Consider the following 20468-nt stretch of genomic DNA (forward strand, 5'->3'; position numbering starts at 1 on the left):
ATATTCTTTTCAATTTTCTATAAATAATACTAATAAAACATCAGAGTTAATTGTGATTTAATTTATGAATAAAATCCGTATTCTCTTTAGAAGAACATATAATTATTGAGTGACAATGATTAAAGTCTCCAGCTTTGGAGACAGATTCGAATCTCAACTGTGCCACTAGCTACGTAACTTTGGACAAGTCAACTGCAAAGTAGGGATACTAACACTTACTAAAGGATAAAAAAATTCACTTTAAGCAGTACTTTGCAGACAATTAAGGGCAAAATAATTAAGAGTTGCATTTCAAGATCTGTAATTAGTCGGTTATTATACACTGGAATAATACAATCTCCCTGATTAAAAATTATTCTGAAATGAAGAATCTTTTAAAGTAAGTAAATTTTTATAAAATAGTATTTTATTACTTCAACATTAATATCTATGCATTTTTAGAGTATAGCAAACAATTATGAAATTTTACAAATCATCAGTACATCACCATTACCAGTATGGAATATGTTCTTATTTCTCCCAAAACCCATTAAACATCTGCTATTCCTTTAAATTTTCTGCCTCCTGGAATCCCAACCTATTTTGAGATGCAGAAAATCTGTATTCTTAATATGTACCCGAGATGCAAACTGAGAATCACTGATAAATATTGTAGTAATATGTCTGTGTATGTGTATGGGTATTTAACATTCTTGTATGCCATTCTTCTACTCTATACCATCCTATTTAATGGCTTCATAGTGGTCCATTGTAAAAAGAAACTTTGTTGTATATGCAGTTGTTTATTTTTTTTTAATTCGCATATAGTAATTTAAAGCGAATAGCTAACAAGCACTTAACAAACACAAGGTCCTGATTTAATTAGTAGGTAAAATCTGAGCATTAACTGCATTCATTTACATGCAAATGGTAAATGAGCTTAAGTTTTTAAAATAGTTCGTTCCCTTAAGTAAATTAAAAGTATTAACTGAGCAATCTCTTGTGTGCAATTAATTTGGGGAAAAATAATTCAAGTGAACATAAATTGTGGATAAATGGAGAGTTGAGCTGAATAAGATGCTATTGTTTGATCTGTGAAAATGAATAGACTACATTAAATCTTAAATAACTTTCTCCTGAACTTTGTGAATTTCTTACCTTGTATTATCAATAAGAATGTGAACTGGGTTCTCCAGAAAAAAAAGATTGACATAAAAGTCATTAAAAATCCTACTACTGTACTTTTTAAAATTAGGATTAAAATGTAATATATTTCTATTTAGGTTGACAATCGATGCTGAATGTCAGTTACAGTTGCACAACTTCCCAATGGATGAACACTCCTGCCCCCTGGAGTTTTCTAGTTGTAAGTAATACTTCCTTCTATATTCTGTATCCCCTCTTACCAGAAGTCCTTTTGATTGCAATGTTGATTAATTGGGAGGGTTGCAGAAACTTGTGAATTTATATTAAACAATGTTGTTGGCTTAAAAGATTTTGACATTCTCTTAGTCATAAGCCCAGCTTGTCCATATTAAGGAGATATTTGCAAAATAACATGTTTATTTTATCAGGAATTCCAAGTAAGTTTCAGTGAGGTACTAACTTTTAATAAATCGCTATAATTTCTGGCAGCCTTTTGTTGAGAAGGATTTAAAGCCAGTCCTGGACTCAAAAGAAAGAGTGTGATGGTTGATTATACATCTTCCCCATGGACCCAAGAAAGGAGAATGGCAGCATGTTAGAGAGTTATTTGCTCCCTTTACACATCAGGAAGTTCAGAGATTCAATAGTGTCGTTTGCTGGTTCTAATTTCTGTATGTCTGTTTGAGAGAACAAAATTGAGAAACACGTCTTCTACCCAGAGTTGATTTAAATCAAGAATGATTTCCCCTCTAGTGAGTAAAAGACAGGACTTCATGACAATGGGTCCAGTTAAACCCCAACTGTATCAATTCCTAACTACTGACTGGGAAAATTATTGAACCTTTTAGTTTGTCTGCTTTCTCTGTTGCTTAATGGAGACTGTTAAGACTGGCCCCATAGTGATGTTATTTGGTTGATACAATATATGTAAAATGCTTCATACGCTCATGCCATACAAAGACTCAATTAAAACATTCTTATTTTTATTAATTATATTACTAGATAATAGACTATAGTAAGAAGATCAAGGATGACTCTAAAATAGATTAAATTTTCCTAACCACAGATTTTTTAAAATGAACCAAAAATAAGTCTCAGTTTCCCCAAAATGTTTTTTTTTTAACATTTATTTCTCCCCCACCTCCCCCATTTGTCTGTTCTCTGTGTCTATTTGCTGCATCTTGTTTCTTTGTCCCCTTCTGTTGTTGTCAGCGGCACTGGGAATCTGTGTTTCTTTTTGCTGAGTCAGCTTGTGTCATTTCTCCGTGTGGGCAGCGCCATTCTTAGGCAAGCTGCACTTTCTTTCAAGCTGGGCGGCTCTCCTTACGGGGCGCACTCCTTGCGCGTGGGGCTCCCCTACATGGGGAACACCTTGCGTGGCAGGGCACTCCTTGCACGCATCAGCACTGCACATGGGCCAGCTCCACACAGGTCAAGGAGGCCCGGGGTTTGAACTGCGGACCTCCCTTGTGGTAGATGGACACCCTAACCACTGGGCCAAGTCAGCTTCCCAGTTTCCCCAAAATGTTTATCCTACTCTTTTTAGCTTCTGTCTTAGGTGGCTCATTGTCTCCTTAGTTTTAGTCTGTCTTATAATTAGGCAGAATTAGAAATCAGTTATGGATTTAAGTTTATATTTTTATAAATATAATTTTCCAAGACATCAGGAAGATTTACAAAAACCAACTCAATCATAATCCTTATACTTAAAAAAAAAAAAAAAAATCAATGACCAGAGAAGCAAGCATCTGTTGATGATTACATTAGTACCTGAGGGAACTAGAGGAAAAATATCACTGAAAATCATGTACACTTAGAAATATTTCCATTACAAATCTCATTTCATAAGTTTTGCCACATCAAAGAAAAGAGCATATTTAACTAAGAAGTTAAAGCCTCACAGAGCTTTAGGAAAGTAAGCTTCTTTAAATTTTCCAAGTGAGTCTAGTCCTCTCCTGGTTCAGCTAACTGAAGAACTGGTGATTTCTGTGCCATCCCATCTCCAATCAATAACTGTCCTCCTGTCTTCTCCACCCAACACAATGTAACGTTACTTATTGCTGTGAAAACAATTCAGCCACCATTCTTTTTTTCAACTTACTCTCCCCCTCCCGCCCCCCAATAATTCTCTTGGGCACCTCCTTTCTTTTTTCACCCTTCTTAATTACTAAACATGAAATATAGACACAGAATTGCACCAAAATGAATGATAGGAGGAAACTTAAAAGAGGGATCTAATGCCGAGCTGTCCAACAGCTCCCATAATCAATTCATCTTTATGCAGCATTATTAGTAGAAAAATAGTTGAGATAATATCTAGTTGTACGTATGTATTTATTTATTATTTGAAAAGGTTCATTCCAGTTTATTTAATAATGTTTTTCCACTTAAGAAATATATATTGAGTCTCAATTATAAGAGGTAAGTACTATTCTCAAGGCAATGAGTGATTAAAAAAAAAAATTAAGAAAATATCCAGGGTATTGTGACTAGGAAGTGGTACTAGTAATCACTACAAATCCCATATGTTAGTGGAATACCTTTTTCATGAAGACTTTTATTCTCCTTGCTGTTTTCTCCACTCTATATCTCCATAGTTTTCATTGGTATCTGTTCCTTGGCAATTCCACTGCCACTTTTACTTGTAGATTTCTGTTTACATAAAATGGTGAAATTGATTGATAGAGAGATTAATGTATGTATTTGAGATTATTTGAGGTTATTTTTCCCAACCATCTTCTATTCTGGGTACATCTCCTAGAGAACGGTTGTAGTATGTTCTTTTCTTATAATTTTCTGTTTCTACGTGACTCAGATTCTTGTCGTATTGGCTCCCATTCACTGTGAAACCATACATTTTATATCTACTATTTATTATGTACTGGTCATTTTTTAATCCTTTATCCCAGACAATGTAAAGTATCCATATGGATAATTTTTACAATTTAATCTTAGTGATTTTAATTGTCCTAAAACATGCATAACATAAAAATAATGCTAACATTTTAAAGTGAGCAATTCTGTGACATTAAGTACATTGACAATATTGTATAGCTCTCACCACTATTTACTGCCTAGCAAAATTCATACCTATTAAGCAATAACTCCCATTTACACTTCCTCCCACCCTTGGTAACCACTATTCTGTTTTCTGTCTCTATGAATTTGTTTTTCCTAAGTGTTTCATGCAATATTTGTCCTTTTGTGTCTGGTTTATTTCATTCAACTTGAAGTCTTCAAAGTTCTTCCATGTTGTAGCATGTACCAGGACTTCATTTCTTTTTATGGCTAAATAATAATCCATTGTGTGGACATATCACATTTTATCTGTTTATCTGTTGATGGACACTCGAGTTGCTTTCAGTTTTTGGCTATCATGAATATTGCTGTGATGAACATTCAAAGGTAATTTTGACCTTTGGTGTTGACCTTTTTCTTCTCATTAAGATATGAAGTCTCTATTTATTTCCTCTTTGGTGATGTTCTTCAATCCAGAATCCTCATCTAAGTCCTAACTCTATCTTTCTCAGGACCTACCTTGTCATAGAAGGTAGTTTGCTACATAGGTTCATTTGTAATAAATTTAAGTATGTGCTTCCCTTCCCATGGCAGACGGTTATCCACGTGAAGAAATTGTCTATCAATGGAAGCGCAGTTCTGTTGAAGTAGGTGACACGAGATCTTGGAGGCTTTATCAATTTTCCTTTGTTGGACTGAGAAATACCACTGAGGTAGTGAAGACAACTTCTGGTAAGATACACTTGAGAATAATTTTGCATCACTCTTTCAGAGTTAAAATTCTGGTATATGTGATTCAGTAGACTTTATTACCTGTCTGTAAATGATATTCAGAAGGTTAAATAAAGTGTTTTAATTTCCTAGAGAAAATTCTAATTGGTATTCCAGAAAAATAGATGAATGTAAATATTTGCTATCAATTTTAATCAAATAGGATTCAAATTGAATTAAGAGTTTAATTAATTTTTTTAAGCAAAAATGAATAGCAATTATTCAAAAAAGGAAGAAGAAAGATTTGTTAAAGCATCAGTTGGCAAGTACTTTTGAAGATAAGTACTTCCTTTTAGGAAATATGTTTTTATAATATATTGAGATAGAAGCATTTAAAATGCTGCTGAAAAGTGACCATAGTGAATGAATATGGAATAATTCCCCATTCAGTCATTAATATTAAGTTCTAACTGGCTCCACCAATAGATGAGGACCAGGATTTGAAGTCACACAGTTCTAAGTTCAGATCCCAACTCCATCAATTAATAGTTGTAAGTATCAAGCAAATTACTAAATCTCTCAGGGAATCAGTTCTCCCTGATTTAAAAAAAAAAAAAAAAAAAAAAGGCCTACATCACAGGGATAATGTGTTCATTAAAAAAAAGTAAAATGCTTAGAAAAATACCTGGCATTTAGTCAGCAGTCCTCAATAAATAGTAGCTATTACTAATATCAATTATGATTATCAGGTGTGGTCAGAACTTTAGATTTTTCAAGAGAAGCTAAACGTCTATGTTTCTTATATGAAATCTCATGATTTTAATGGTTATTCAATTTATTTAAAATTCCATGTAGACCAAATTAAACATAGTTTTAGACTAGACTTGTCTCAAGAATGACCACTTTGAAACCTCAGCAATGCTGTGTGTGTAATCCATGTAGAGTATTCCAGTTACTTCTTTAAAAATAATATGCATTTAAATATGTCCCAATTCAAATATAAACATTGTGTTCTCAGGTTACCATCTGTTAAGACAAGTCTTTTGAAATATATTTCCATGAGTTAACTGTTTTCTGTTGATTTACTCACACATACCTGATATTTTTTCTAGAATTCAAAGGATATTTTTGTGTTGACTATTTTGAAATAAGTCCCTCATCTACTCTAGAAAGAGAGGCAAAATTAAGGAGTTACACGAAGATGGAATTCTAAGATTCTACCTTCATGTATACCATATTCTAAATCAAAGAGTTATCTGAACCTATCATTGCTTTTAGTATTTCCAAGTTTCTCCTAAAGTCCTTCTTATTTTGCAAAAATAATCTAAAAGAAGGGAAAAATAATACTCAAGTATATTTTTTAAAAGCGGCCTTATTCACAGGAAATCCCTTTTATCAAGCACTAGAACAGTCATTTATTTATTAAAAAAAGAAAGTTCAGGCTTGCTTAGAACTGAAGTCTTCCGTCTGTTGAATAAAGAATACTTATAAAAATAATCTCCAATTCTGCATGCTTTTGGAATGAGAAAGTGAGCATTAAGTTCTGCTATATATTCATACTTTTGTAATGATCCTGGCCTCCTAAAACAGGACCCACAAACTCATGACTAGCAGAATTTTTGACCAGTCATCTTGAGTCCAGAGTGGCATCACTACCAAATAAATGATGGGGGAGGAGGTGGTTTTAAATCTCAGGACCTAACATCATCCCCTCCTCCGTGTTTCTTATTTAGAATGATTTAAGGCATGCACTGTCATTGAGAGATACTTCCTAAAAATGATCTACTTAAAACATGGCAAGAATTACCAAGGCTATTAATCTTCCTAGGGAAATTAGGGCCAAACTGCTTTGTATAAGGTAACAGATTTGCTGTTGAGTAGCATAATTCAATTGATCTCATCGATTCCCTTGAGATTTTCTGTTGGTGGTTAGCCTCACGTTGGCCTTCTCTCCCTCCTTGCTCTTACTGATTTGTATTTTGTGTGTACTCTCATTCTACTTGCTTCTGTAAAGAGCTGAAAATTAGTGTTGACACTGAAAGGCAGTCTGATTGTCATGCCAGTTAATTTTGTAATACTTGAAAGTTTCTACTTGATTTTTGTTTGATTTCTGATGTCATTCTTATCTTCAAATCATGGTTCAATAATTACTTAATATCTACTAGGAGTTATATTAAGAGCATTCTTGAATAATCATCAAATGATCAAATTTATAGTCGTTTTGAATATTAACCATTATAATACTATAACATGGGCTTCACCTAGATTTACAGTAAATGTATCTCCCTTTAAGAACCTTCTGTTGTAACTTGTGGGGAATATTGCCTGGAATTTGACATAGCTGAGTGCAGGATTTTCTAGCCTTCATTCATTCAGACTCAGCTTTCATAACTGGTATATACAAGTGGTACCTGTACTATTGTTTCCTTAATATTTTTCCTTTAAATTGATTCATTGATTTTAGTAAAATAAATGTACATTAAAGAAGGAAGTTCACATTAGGGTTATAACTGGAAAATCAGACTCAGTGGAAGCAAATAAAAATTGATACAAAAATATAATGAAAACCAAGCAGTAATATTTTAAAATATTATATATGTGTTCCCCAGACTCTAAAATTGTAGAAAAGAGACAAGAAAGAAAAAGAGATATTAGAGAGAAAATGAAGTGTAACTAGCACCATAGTAAGACATTTTTCTTGATGTAAAAAGGATAGAAGGAGCATTTTGCAGAACAGAATTTTCCCACCATGTAAGTCAATGCTATTTGATAACCCTTGCATCCACCACCCGAATCATCAACTTTACTACCAGAGATATTTTTACCACATTTGACAATAATATTGCCTTAGTGGTGTATTAATAGGACTTGAGAAATACCTTTAATTCATAGTTAGCACATCAAAAAAGATTCTGGTTCCATTAATTCTCACCCCAACTCTCACTCTTCACTTTTGTTCTATTTCTGTTAGTAGCACCACCATTGTCCCAGTGAGCCTGGGGTGAACATTTAGACTCATATCTCTGCCTCCCTCATCTAATAAATCATAAAGTCATTTATACTTCTAAGTGCCTTCTTTAGAGTTGTTGTTACCACTGCCCTAGTTCACTATTTTGTCTGTTCTCATTGGACTGTGTCATTAGGCCATCATGTTATGTCCCTGTTGACAGTCTCTTTTTCACATAGCTTATAAACAGTGATCATTAATAACTAGCACTTACTGAGTACTAACTACATACACTGTGGTAAGCATTAATGTAAATGACTTACTTTAATTCCCATAACCATAGTCACATTTAATATCATCTACACTGATAGTATCACTGCAGGTGATTCAAGATTCATGTACTTGCAGTCATCAAGTGTGGGAGCTGGAATATAAACTCAACTGATCTGATCCCAGAACTTGTTTTCTTAATTACTATATTATTTTACTTCCACTCTAGTCCAAAGAGTCTTCCTGAATCACAACTTCCATCACATTTCAGGAATTCAGTAGATTCCAGTTGCAGTATGCCTACCCCTTAACTGGACCTCCCCATTGTCAACTGCCTTAAAAATTAATCACAAGCTATTGTTCTTGATATGTAAGCAGCTGATCTCAGGAAACTTTTGCTAGCTTTATTTTCTATAATTCCTCAGCTTATGTCATAACTAATCTGCTAATATTTTCCTAAATATAGCTGGCCAATCCTATACCCACATTGATCTCTGTCTTCTTTCTCTCTTGGATAGCTTCTTAAATTATCCCCATCTATTCCAAGTTTTTAAGGTTTACAAAAGTGTTATCTCCTTAGTGAAACCTTTACTAACTTTATATTATAGGAATATATGTTTTTCGTCAATTAAATAAGTAATGGAGATACCTATCATATATTTTACCACTGTTCATTGTTTACTATCATGTAGAAGAGTTTGCCATGGCCAGTTCAAAAAATACTTCCATGACTTTTGTGTCAAGAAGAACATATTCACCCATGTTCTCAGAAATGTGGGCTAGAAAATTGGGCAAATGAGCAACTTAAGGGAATCTTTATATTTGGAATCCAAATATTATCATTTTTAACTGAAAGTGGATACTTACATTCCTCTTCTATTAAAATGTTGTTAAAGTTACCATATTTTCTAAAGCAATGCATCCCAAATATCAATATTTCATGAAACACATTTGTAATTTTTGGCATACCCACATACATGAACAATTGTTTACTTCATGTTGTCTTTAATCCTTCCCTCAATTTTTAGCTTAGATTTCATGTACTAGCTATATTTTTTCTAATTTCCATAGTAAGAAATGCATACATATTAAAACTAAAAGTTTATATACCACTGAATTCATTTCCTATCCCACCAGTGGCACTTTAGAAATAACAGCACTGTGCATACAGTCCAGGCTTATTGCCTTATCTTTAAAATGTCTGTAGTCCACCGTAGCTCTACAAACATTGCCCATCATTTTCCCACCATACCTTTTTCCTTCTCGGAGGTTTTCTGGATAGTTTGCACCTACTTTAGGTCTTTGCTCATTTTGATGCCCCATTTTCATTATTTAATATCAAGCTCAACTCCAACCTTCTCTCAGTAAGCTTCGTCCACCACATCAGTGTAGGCTGACTCATCAAATAATTGCCTGAATAAAAAAATATAGCTTCTAGCTTCCTATCAAAGTTTTTAAAATATCATCTTTTCTAAGATATAATTCCATTGCTACACAATTTGCCTATTTCAAGTGTACAATTAAATGGTTTTTGGTATATATACAAAGTTGTCCAGCCATCTCTATGATCAATCAAATGTGTATTTTTTAAGACACTGGAGATCACTTATTGTAAGGAAGAAAAATCAATATTTATTTTCATTTTCTTGGCTTAAATGAAATGAATATCTTAAGAATCTGGATGTATAGTCCACCAAACTACTTTCCAAAAAACCCTCCTTGGAGGGTATGAAATTGCCTTGTCTCATGTGTCTTTGGACACCTGGTAGCATTAGGCATTATTACCGAAAATATCTATTTAGTAGCTTCCCCCGTTGTTGATTTGCATTTAGCTTATTTAGTTATTAACTGTGAATATCCAATGTTTAAGATTTTGAATTATTTGTAACACATCATGCTTTAAGAGTTAAAAACTCAAGCTCTTTTCAGACCTGAGTTTAAATTCCAGATCTTCCATTTAATAGAGGTGCACACTAAAATCTTTGGGCAAAATATTCACCTTTTGGGTCTCGATCATTTATAAAAGGGTGGGGTGGCTTTTAAAATTTAACAGGTATAAAATTCCCAGGCAGCATTTATTTTTTTCACTTTTTAATTTTATTTTTTAATAAATCAATTTTATTGATACATAATGATAAAGCATCTAATTCATCCAAAGTGTACAATTAATGGTATTTGGTATAATCACACAGTTGCACATTTAAAACATAAGAGGTGCTTACAAACACATTATGTTTTAATTTAGATATTGTAGGTAAAAGAAAAGACAACTCTCTTTCAATCCAGGGGAACACAGGTAAAAATTTACTCATCTTTAAGTTGACCTATTAAGGGGTGAAAAAGGAAAATAAAAAATAAAAGTTTACTATTTAGTAATTCATTGAAGAAGTTGAAAAGTAAAGAAAATCCTAAATGATTGGAGAAAATTAATACCTAGAGCGTCACTTTTGTGGTCTTTTGCTACTTTTTAAAATACATTTTTTATTTAATTTTAAAAGATAGACTATATAAAATGTTACATTAAAAAATACAGAGGATTTCCATATGCCCCACTCCCCACACCTCCCACTTTTCCCACATTAAGAACTTCTTTCATTAGTGTGGTACATTCATTGCAATTGATGAACACATTTTGGAGCATTTCCACACAGCATGGATTATAGTCTACGTTGTAGTTTATACTCTCTCCCACTCAATTCTAGGTTATGTCAGGATATATAATGTTCTGTAGCTGTCTTTGCAATGACATTCAAGACAAGTCCAAGTCCTGAAAATGCCCCCATATTATACCTCTTTTTCCCTCTCCTTTCCTTCACCAACTCCAGTGGCCACTGTCTCCACACCAATGATATAATTTCTTCCATTGCTAGAATCACAATAAGTCTATAGCAGAATTCTGAGTCACAGTAGGTTTTGAGCTTATTTTAGTCAGTCATAAACTTTTCAGACTACATCTAGCTGTGTAATACCTTTAAAAAGTCAGGAGAGGATTGTACAAGAATAGATTTTTACTTTGTTTATTAGTTTCAGTTTAGAAGAGTTAACTCTTGATTTAGGATTTTAGAACTTATAGTCATAAATTATGGACTATGTAAAAAGTTCTGGGCCAAGAGGGGCCACGGAAAAGTTACTTGCCCTCTCTTGGGTGTAAAATAAATGTATTTGACTAAATGCTTCTTCAAAGTCCTTGTTCTTAACACTTACTCATAACTACCATGACATAGCCACGGTTATATTGTAAATATCCAAAGATTAGAGCTGCTTCTTTATAAATTGTTTCCCTAGAACTTTTTTCTTTCATCAAGTTTTCCAAATGTTTTCAAAGCAAGTCAAATGCTAAAACAAACTTCTTGACATTTAGGTTTTTAATTTAGTGGAAACAACTCCCCCTCCATCTATTTTGTTCTTAGTGATGGGTTATTACAAACATAAGGATAAAGAATGTTATATTAATACAAAAATCACAACTTATTTTATTTCACTTGCAGTACTAGAATATTCACATACTTCATGTGAACTCACACATTTATATTTAAAATTCCAACAGTGCCCTGACAGTATAATGGGAAGATGGAGTTTGTGGGGTAGAGGGAAGTCTCTTGGAGAGGTGTCATGGTCCACAGAAAATAGCTTGGATTCAAGGTGACACACATTATTCCTGGTTACCATAAATTGGTGAGAACTACTTGCATATTCCCATGAAGATAAAAAAGTTCAGGGGAAGGTAGGCCAGTTGTGTGGTAGGAGCGGAAAATGGATTTTATGACTTTCTAAGTTAGTCTAGGCAATGTACATTGTATAACTTTACTTAGTCTGTGTAATATGCATTACAGCATTTTACATCTCACAACAAGCCTCTGAGAAAGGTATTGTTATTTTTCCATTTGACAGATTGAAAAAGCTGAAGTTGGGAGGGGGCAAAATAACGTGTTCAAGGATATAAATCAGGAGAGTTATTGATTCAGAACCTGAATTTTTTAACTCACCACCCTTTGTAAACATAGTAGATAAAGAGCTGAAGCAATTGAAAGAAAAAGTGTCATTCCTAGTCCAGATAATAGCTAATTTTACAAAAAGAAAAATGCAATGAAGTATTTGTACCTAATCACCACATATATATGCAATAACAAAATCTCAGTCTGTAGGAATAACAATTATATTTAGATATAGCAATAACATTAAGTGACAATCTTAAGTTAGCAAAGAATATCCTTTCATCACTCAGGAACATATTAAGTATAAAGAGAAATTATTCACTGGTCAAGGGGACCTCAGGGTCACCATCCAGATTTGTCCTTAATTAAGAAACTGTTGGATTTATTGTATTTGTACAAAAGTGTTTATTTGGAAAAATCTCACCTGAGAGAAAAAAATCTAATAAAATAATTGTATGACTTCCATTTGCAGTAATTTAGAAGATTAATATCTTATATTGACAGTCTATTAAAAATTTTTTTATTAAAACAATCTATAAAAAAGTCAGATTAAGAAAACCCTAATTCTTATACAAAGTGTTGGTATTTTCTAATTCAAATGAAAGTCCTATTATTTTTCTACATTTAATGCATCCACATCAATGTAACGTATATAACAGATCCTTCCTGTCCAGCTGCTGCTCCCAAGGGAATTTAAAACCTTAAAGTTATCAAAATATTAAAAAATGTGAGAGAGATGATGGATATTGAGCCTATAGGGCTCATACTTTACACACAAACTCATTGAAGTCTCCTGTCATCAAATTTGATTTAACTGAAAATTGCTTTAGCTTATTTTTGTATTTTCAGGAAAAAAATCACAACGTCAGCATGGCAAACATGCAAATTTAAACCTATCAGAGCCTGGAAAAAGTGACAAATAGCAATAAGGGAAATAATGTGGCAATTTTGCTTTGTTTTGATTTTGTAATGTAAAGTTCTTTAATAGGGAGATTATTATGGCGGTCACAACACATTGCGGTGACTGAGCAGCATTTGTTTACACTTCTCACCACTACTGATGCAATCTGTTCCTTTTAGAAAATCAAGCATAGCCTGCATTATTATTTAATAGCACATTCCAGAAGGGCAGATATAGTTCAGACAATACCAAGGAAAAGAGGATTAAGCATGCATTAAACATGACTTAAAATATTATTTTTTTAATATTGACAAATGGGCATCTCCACTGTTTAAAGAAATTGGCAATGCTTTACATTTAACCTAGAAAACATACCATAAATGTCAAATTTTCATATTTTTGTTCTCTAACTTAATCACTCCAAAATTAAAACCTCCTTGTTGCATACCGTTTCCCAGAATGATGACAAAGAGAAATAGTTGAAACTAGCATTGTCTTAAATTGATAGTCCTACTCCTATGGCCTCCTGCCTAAATGCACTTCTTTGTCAGCCCCATAAGATGATGCCTTTATTTATGAAGAGTGAAGTACAATAAATAAATGATATGGCTGATAAGGCTTAAAGGGGAAAGCCTCATTTTATATGACTGAGTTCAATGGAACAGTTTCCAAACAGTATTTCTAATCTGCTTATAGTCATATGAGTAACGGCACTTTTCACTTTGATTTTCATCATTATATCTATTGTTGACTGCTAAGTGATGACGAGCTATGTAATATAAAAGAAAATGTGTAATTCATGAGCTGTGTAATAGCTCCTTTTTAAAGAAATAGCACAATCACAGATACAAATTGTAACCACCTAATGATTACATTTCCTTAGTTGGTGATTTCCTGTTACCAGTATCAGTGACTGAAACTGAAATTAAAATTGATAGGAAAATAAAATGTTAGGGCTAAATGTTGAAGAACAAATCCAATTATAATTTTACGAACAGGGAAATTATTCCAAAACTGGAAAGCCCGAGGTTGCAAACGGGAAGCCAATTTTCTCGCTATAGCTTACAGCATGAATCATTAGGCGTAAACAGAATTAAATGTTATATATTTCAGCCAACCTTAAACAATTGAGATATTTCCTTTGAAAATCTGGATGTTCTGCTCCTTTTCAACATGTGGACCTTCATTTCAATATGAAAGCAATTGGTTAAAGAGTGTCCCTACATGTGGAGAACACAATCTCCTGTTTACCCGAGTCTCTGCTACTCAGTTATAAGTTATATAGCTTTCTTCTTGAGTTACTGTTAGTTATTTCGGATAATTATTTATGTGCATGCCTCTATTAAAAGTGGGGGCCGGAAATTATCTCATAATAAGAGCACAAATATATCAGTAGAAGTGAAGAATATTCTTTATCTTTTATGGTAAATGGCATTTCTATCAAAAAACAATATGCTAAGCAATGAATGTGGAACCTAGGATCTCCACCAAAGTTTGCCTGAAAAAGATATTGCATGGTTGCAGAGAGGAGTCAGAACCCGGCCAGCCTAGGTCTTCTTCCAATTCACATTCTACAACTGTGTTATCTATCATAAATATCTAACAAAACCAATGCCAAAAAAAGTATATGTTCATTTGGTGTCTCTACTATCTACTTTCATTGAAGATGGATTTTAAATAAAAATAAAATTGTGAAGCCCTAGATACCTCTGTGAATATAGTTTTTTCTGTATTTTCATCTCTTCTTTCCTCCATGTAGGCGGCAAAAATCTCTGATTCCTTTCCCCTGCCCACTACTGATGACATCTTCATAGCCTATTAGCACTTTGTCACACTGTACTTCTCTGAAGAGCTTCAAAAGTGGAAAATTGCTTTTTCTACACTAAAGTCTGTTCTCCATTTTCTCTTAGCTGAAATAAGGCTGATGGGACACAGGAAAAATGGAATGATTCTTAATTAAGGGTTGATGTATTTGTCTTGTCACTTACATTTGAATGACCTTGAGCAAGTCATTTTCCCTTTGGCCCTCCCTTTCTTCATCTGTAAAAGAGATCAGACTAGTTTTATTTTGAAAGTCCTCTTTCCCTTTAAAATGCTGTTCAGCATTTCCTAATATTTAGCGAGCTTCTTGTGGAGTGTTAGGTCTTCTATGCCCCCAAGGGATCCTAACAGAAATTCCTTCTTGTTTTCTCATTATGTAAAATTCAGAAATTAGCAGATTGTTTTACCTGTCGTGTATGGAGATCTCTGATGGCAACCGTGGGGGCAAGGTGCCCAAGGCGTTGCCATAGAGATGGCTGGTAATTTAGCTAAGATCTGATGAAAACAAATTTAGCATGGGAAAAATAGGGCTACTGTGAGTGTGAGGAATTAGGGTGGATGTTAATTGAATTTAGTGTGAATGAGATATTGGGAGGGCCTGAAGCTAGCACAATGGCTGCGACAAGGGTTTCAGAGAGGAGGAAGAACAGACACTTGGTATTCTCAAACAGAAAGAATACTTGAAGTCAGCAGGGCAAAAATAGACTCTTAATTTATTCATTTAATGTTTCATTTTTAATAGCTTAACTATGTAAGTTTGGCCTGATGCATACAGAGCTGTAAGCCAGAAGTCCATTAAGATAGTAATGATATGAATACCTCTACCATAATAGTGGTAATAAGGTGTGCCAGCATTTGTAAGTCCTTTATATGCATCATCTTGTTCACTTCTCACAGCATTTCTATGATGTGATATTCCTTTTCCAGATGTAATTATCTTGTATAACGAACCTTGTACAAAAGCGGGTAGATATCCAGAGAAGGAAAAGTCCTTGTTCAAGATCACAGATGAAGTTCCTGAAAAGCACCCACATTTCCTGACTGATAGACTGAATCTAATCCATTGATATGATATATTCAAATAGGGTTATTTATGAATTTGTGTTTGCAGAAAGACTTGACCTTGGCTCTATTTCTTTATCTAGTGTATTATATGTTTTCTTCTATGCTTCTGGTAATTATATATCTATATATATATATAGATATATATGCTGTTTCATACAAGTGTGACAGAATCAGACTGTATTAGAATGTATTAGCTTAAACTAGACTATGCTATGCTAACGTATGGCCCTCAAAACCTCAGTGGTGCGAGTGGGTGTGACTCAAGTGATTGAGCATCTGCTTCCCACATGGGAGGTCCCAGCTTCAATCCTGGTGCCTCCGAAAGACATAAAAAACAAGCAACAAGTAAACAAATGAAAAAAAAAACAAAACCTCAGGGGAGCTGATGTGGTTCAGGGGTTGAGTGCTCGCTTCCCACATATGAGGTCCCAGGTTCAATCCCTGTCACTAGTACCTCAAAATAATAATAATAATAATAATAATAATAATAATAATAATAATGAAAAATTAAAAGTATACCTCAGTGGTTTAAAATAAACAGTAAAAAATATTTATATGTCCCTTATTTCTCTGCACCTAATGCTTCTTCAGTCTATGGCATCTCATTCTCATGCATGAAGGAAAATGGCAGAAGAAGGCAATGATTCTTAAAGCTTTTGTTGAGAAATGCATAAGTCATTCTGGCTCACATTCTATTCTAAGTCACAATGCAAGCCTGATGTAAATGGGATGGGAAACACACTCTCCTCTATCGGGATGATCTTGGTTGAAAGGAGAAGCCAGTATTTTGACCTACAGAGAAATTCCCAAATATAGCCTTTCTTCTACCCTACCAAACTTGTTATGTATGTAAGTGCAGGAAGTCAGAAGATTGCAGCCACCACCTGTCATGATGCCTCCCCTAGCATTAGTGAAGAGTGCGGTATTCTGTATCATCTAAATCCAGCAGTACAGGGTAGATGTTGCCAAAGATCCATCTTCTTAGAAAGGGTGAAAGGAATTCTTAATATTGTGGGTGAGGAATAAAGTCCTCTGTTGGCGATTCATCATTACCAGTTTCTGTTGATCTTTAAAGCTCAAGAATTTGGATCAAGGTATGTCACCTTAAGCAAGGGAAACTAATTGCTTACTCAAAAGGAAAATACCATGAAGGCATGAAAACATCCCTCATTCTGAGAATTATGCTCTTGAAAAGAGACTTTTGTGGGTCAAGTCCACCTCATATTGTCAATGACCTAGAGCCATGATTTCCAATATACATAAAATTGGCTTCAGAAGGAGCAGGTGAGAAGGCACAATATTAATATGGGAATGATTGTAAGGTGATGGGATCTGCCAGGTTTTATAAACATGAGCAAGATTTCACCTTTTATACCACTGGGACATCTTTATTAATTACAACAAAACACACTTTCAAGAATATTCATCCTGTACTAAATTCAATTTTACAGATATTAGGGAATGGTAACTTCTGAGAAACAGTAAACCAGAACCATCCATCTGACAGCTGGAGGTAATAATTTAAAACAAGTCAAAAGAATGGTCACAAAATAATGAAAAATATTAGGGTGTCTTGATTGCTATTGTGTTTTTCATGGGAAAATAATCCTTAACTGTCTCTAATAGTCCTGTGTAAGGAAAGACTTGGTCAAATAAGGAAGTTTCAAGCAAATCTCTAATATTTAATGCTTTCTGGCATTAAATATTAACAATGACTTGTAATTTTAACTTGTTCATGCATGAAACATTCATAAAAGTAATTTTGTCCCTCTATTTCATAGATGGAGTACTTGAAATTTAGTGATATTAGTAATTTTAAAAATTGGCACATTGCCAGTTATTGGTTCTAATAGGAGCTAATTACTAAGCACCTGGAATTCCAAGCCACTACTCCCTTTACTGACCACTATCTAAGACTAAGTTAGCATGAAAAAAGAATTCCCATCTCATTGGCTGACACTGGATAGGAGAATGGTAAGAGATATTTTGGTTCTAGAAATCTGCCACTATTATGTAAGCACAGGTAAGAGGTGCTGTAATAACATAATTGGGCATTTCATATATGCTGAACACTGTGCTCAGCACTTTACAAGGATTGTGTATGTCTTGCAACAACTTTAAAAGGTAGATTTTATTTTTATTTCCATGATCACATTCTTGATATGTAACAGAACCAGGATTGGATCTCATGCTCTCAGAGTAGTCTGCAGCCTTCTGTGTTTGGTCAAATTGTAGATGGTGGTGATTTGATACAGTGGTTTTATTAATGAAAAAGTCCATTCACATGTGAACATAGATTCCCATGGTCTCTCTCTGTGTGTATACGTTTATATAACTAACATGCGATACATTATTATATAACATATACCATAAAATAAATAACTGTAGTAAAGTAAATATATGATATAAATGAACAGGGTTTCAAGGTGCTTCCCACCGATTGCCTACCATAACAACTCAATATGTTCTGTTACTCAAGTTGATAGCAATATTTAAAAATTTGATAACTGACTCTAATCTGATAAGTCCTATTCATTCTCCTTTTGCAAAATAAGAATGAAGAAGTAACAGGGGGTCTTGACCAAGGAAAGTTAAAATGGTTCCCACAGCTATAAGTATTATCTATGACCCTTGAAAAACTGTGTGAAATTACATGATTACTGTATTACTAAAGCATCTCATTTTGTAAAATTCAAAAGGAAATATTATATTACTAGCCTAGGAGTTAGAAGACTTGGCCCTCAGTCCTAGCTGAACTTTATAGGTGTATAAATTTTTGCAGGACATTTAAATTCTCTGGCCTCAGTTTGTTCATCTCTAAAATGGAAGAATTATTATTGCCCTGCCACAAGTTCTATTGGAATTAACTGAGGTAATTATCTGATCATAATTTAAGTATGTTTTCTCCACTTTTGCATCCCTCTCTTTGACCCTGTGTAGTGGTTTGATATGGTTACGAATTCCAAAAAAAAAATATTGGGTTATGTTTGTAATCTGGTCTGTACCTGGGCACGATTAAGTTATGATTAGGGCTTTGTTTGGGCCATGTCATTAAGGTCTCACAGATAAAAGGCATGGTAAAGGACAGAGTTAGAGGGTTTTTGATGTTGGAGTTTCATGCTGAAGCCTAAAACTAGAGCTGCAGGAAGTAAGCTCACAGAGGAAAGAGAAGCAAGCTCCAGGAGAAGAGGAACCCTGAGCCCAAGAAGAAGCAAGTCCTAGGAATAGAGGAACCCTGAACCCAGAGAGAAGCAAGACCCTAGAAGGGAGGAACCCAGGAAGCCTGAACCCTCACAGACATAGGCAGCCATCTTGCTCTGACACATGAAAATAGACTTTGGTGAGGGAAGTAATTTGTGCTTTATGGCCTGATATCTGTAAGCTCCTACCCCAAATAAATACCCTTTATAAAAACCAACCAATTTCTGATATTTCACATCAGAACCCCTTTGACTGACTAATATACCCTGGAGTTCAAAAAATGCTTTTACATGAAAATTCTTGGACAATTCCATGCATATTTAATGGCTCTGAGAAAATAAACCTGATTTGTAATTTGTCAAAAGGTTGTAGAAACTAGTGATTGATGCAATTGTCCATCTTGTTCGTGCTATACTCTTCCATTTATATGGCAAAGGGGGAGGAAATCTGAATTGTGTCCACTAATGGCAGAGGCATGGAGTGAGGGGAGGTGGAGTGCTCTTTGAATACCCTTCCCATAAAGTCCCATAAAGTAGCTTCAGAAGAAAAGTGTCTAAAGATTTGGGAAACAGTCATTATGCTAACTTGCTGATTAACCATGACTAACTCAGGGTGTCACACACAAACACACACACATTTGTTAGATGTATCAGGGAATTTAATTATTTTCCATTTCATACAACTGTCAACACTCTGTGCCATAGTTATCTATTAAAAAGACAAAAGCACACAAGTCAAAGTGAGCCTGGACTTGCTGAGTCAAATCCTTTTATTTCCTAGATTTAAAAAGTTGAAGTCCAGAGAAGTGAAATGACTTGCCTAAGGCCTCACCACTGATTTCATAGAAAATAAAGCATATAAAATTGGTTTTCTTTTTTTTGTAATTTTTAAAATTAATAGATCACAAGGAATGTTACATTAAAAAACATAAAAAAACAAAAAACATAAGAGGTTCCCATATAACTCACTCCCCACTCTCAACCACATCATTTTTGTAAATTGTATTTTTGAAGATATATATAGCACAAAAAAACTGTTATACTAAAAAATATAAGAGATTTCTATATAACTCCCCCACTCCTCCCACACCAACAACTTGCCTCATCATTGCAGCACCCTCATCACAATCAGTGAACACATTTTAGGGCACTGCTGCACTACACAGATAATAGTTTACCCTGTAATTCGTACTCTGCCCCAGTACATTCAGTGGGTTATGGTAGGGTATATAAAGTCCACCACCTCATCCTGCAAAATCATTAAGGCAACTCAAAATCCCAAAAATGCCCCACATCACATCTCTTCTACCCTCTCCCTGCCCTCAGCAACTACTGTGGCCACTTTCTCCATCTCGATGCTAAAATTTCTTCTATTACTTGTTATAATAGTTTTATAGGAGATTAGAAGTAAGTCCACTCTAGTCCATATTTTATTCCTCCATTCTGTGGACCCTGGGATGGCGATGTCCCCTCCA

The 20468-nt window shown here is 34.2% G+C and overlaps 1 protein-coding gene across 2 annotated transcripts in view; it reads left to right on the forward strand.

The window, feature by feature from the left end:
• GABRG2 (gamma-aminobutyric acid type A receptor subunit gamma2) overlaps positions 1-20468 on the forward strand; it is a 107129-nt gene that overhangs the window by 39663 nt on the left and 46998 nt on the right. For both annotated transcript variants that reach the window (XM_004450560.3, XM_004450561.2), the window contains exons 5-6: positions 1263-1345; positions 4738-4875. In XM_004450560.3, coding sequence (XP_004450617.1) covers positions 1263-1345; positions 4738-4875 — 221 coding nt within the window. The remainder of the gene's footprint in view (positions 1-1262; positions 1346-4737; positions 4876-20468) is intronic.

The sequence above is a fragment of the Dasypus novemcinctus genome, chromosome 2 (genome assembly GCF_030445035.2).
Source record: "Dasypus novemcinctus isolate mDasNov1 chromosome 2, mDasNov1.1.hap2, whole genome shotgun sequence".
NCBI lineage: Eukaryota > Metazoa > Chordata > Mammalia > Cingulata > Dasypodidae > Dasypus > Dasypus novemcinctus.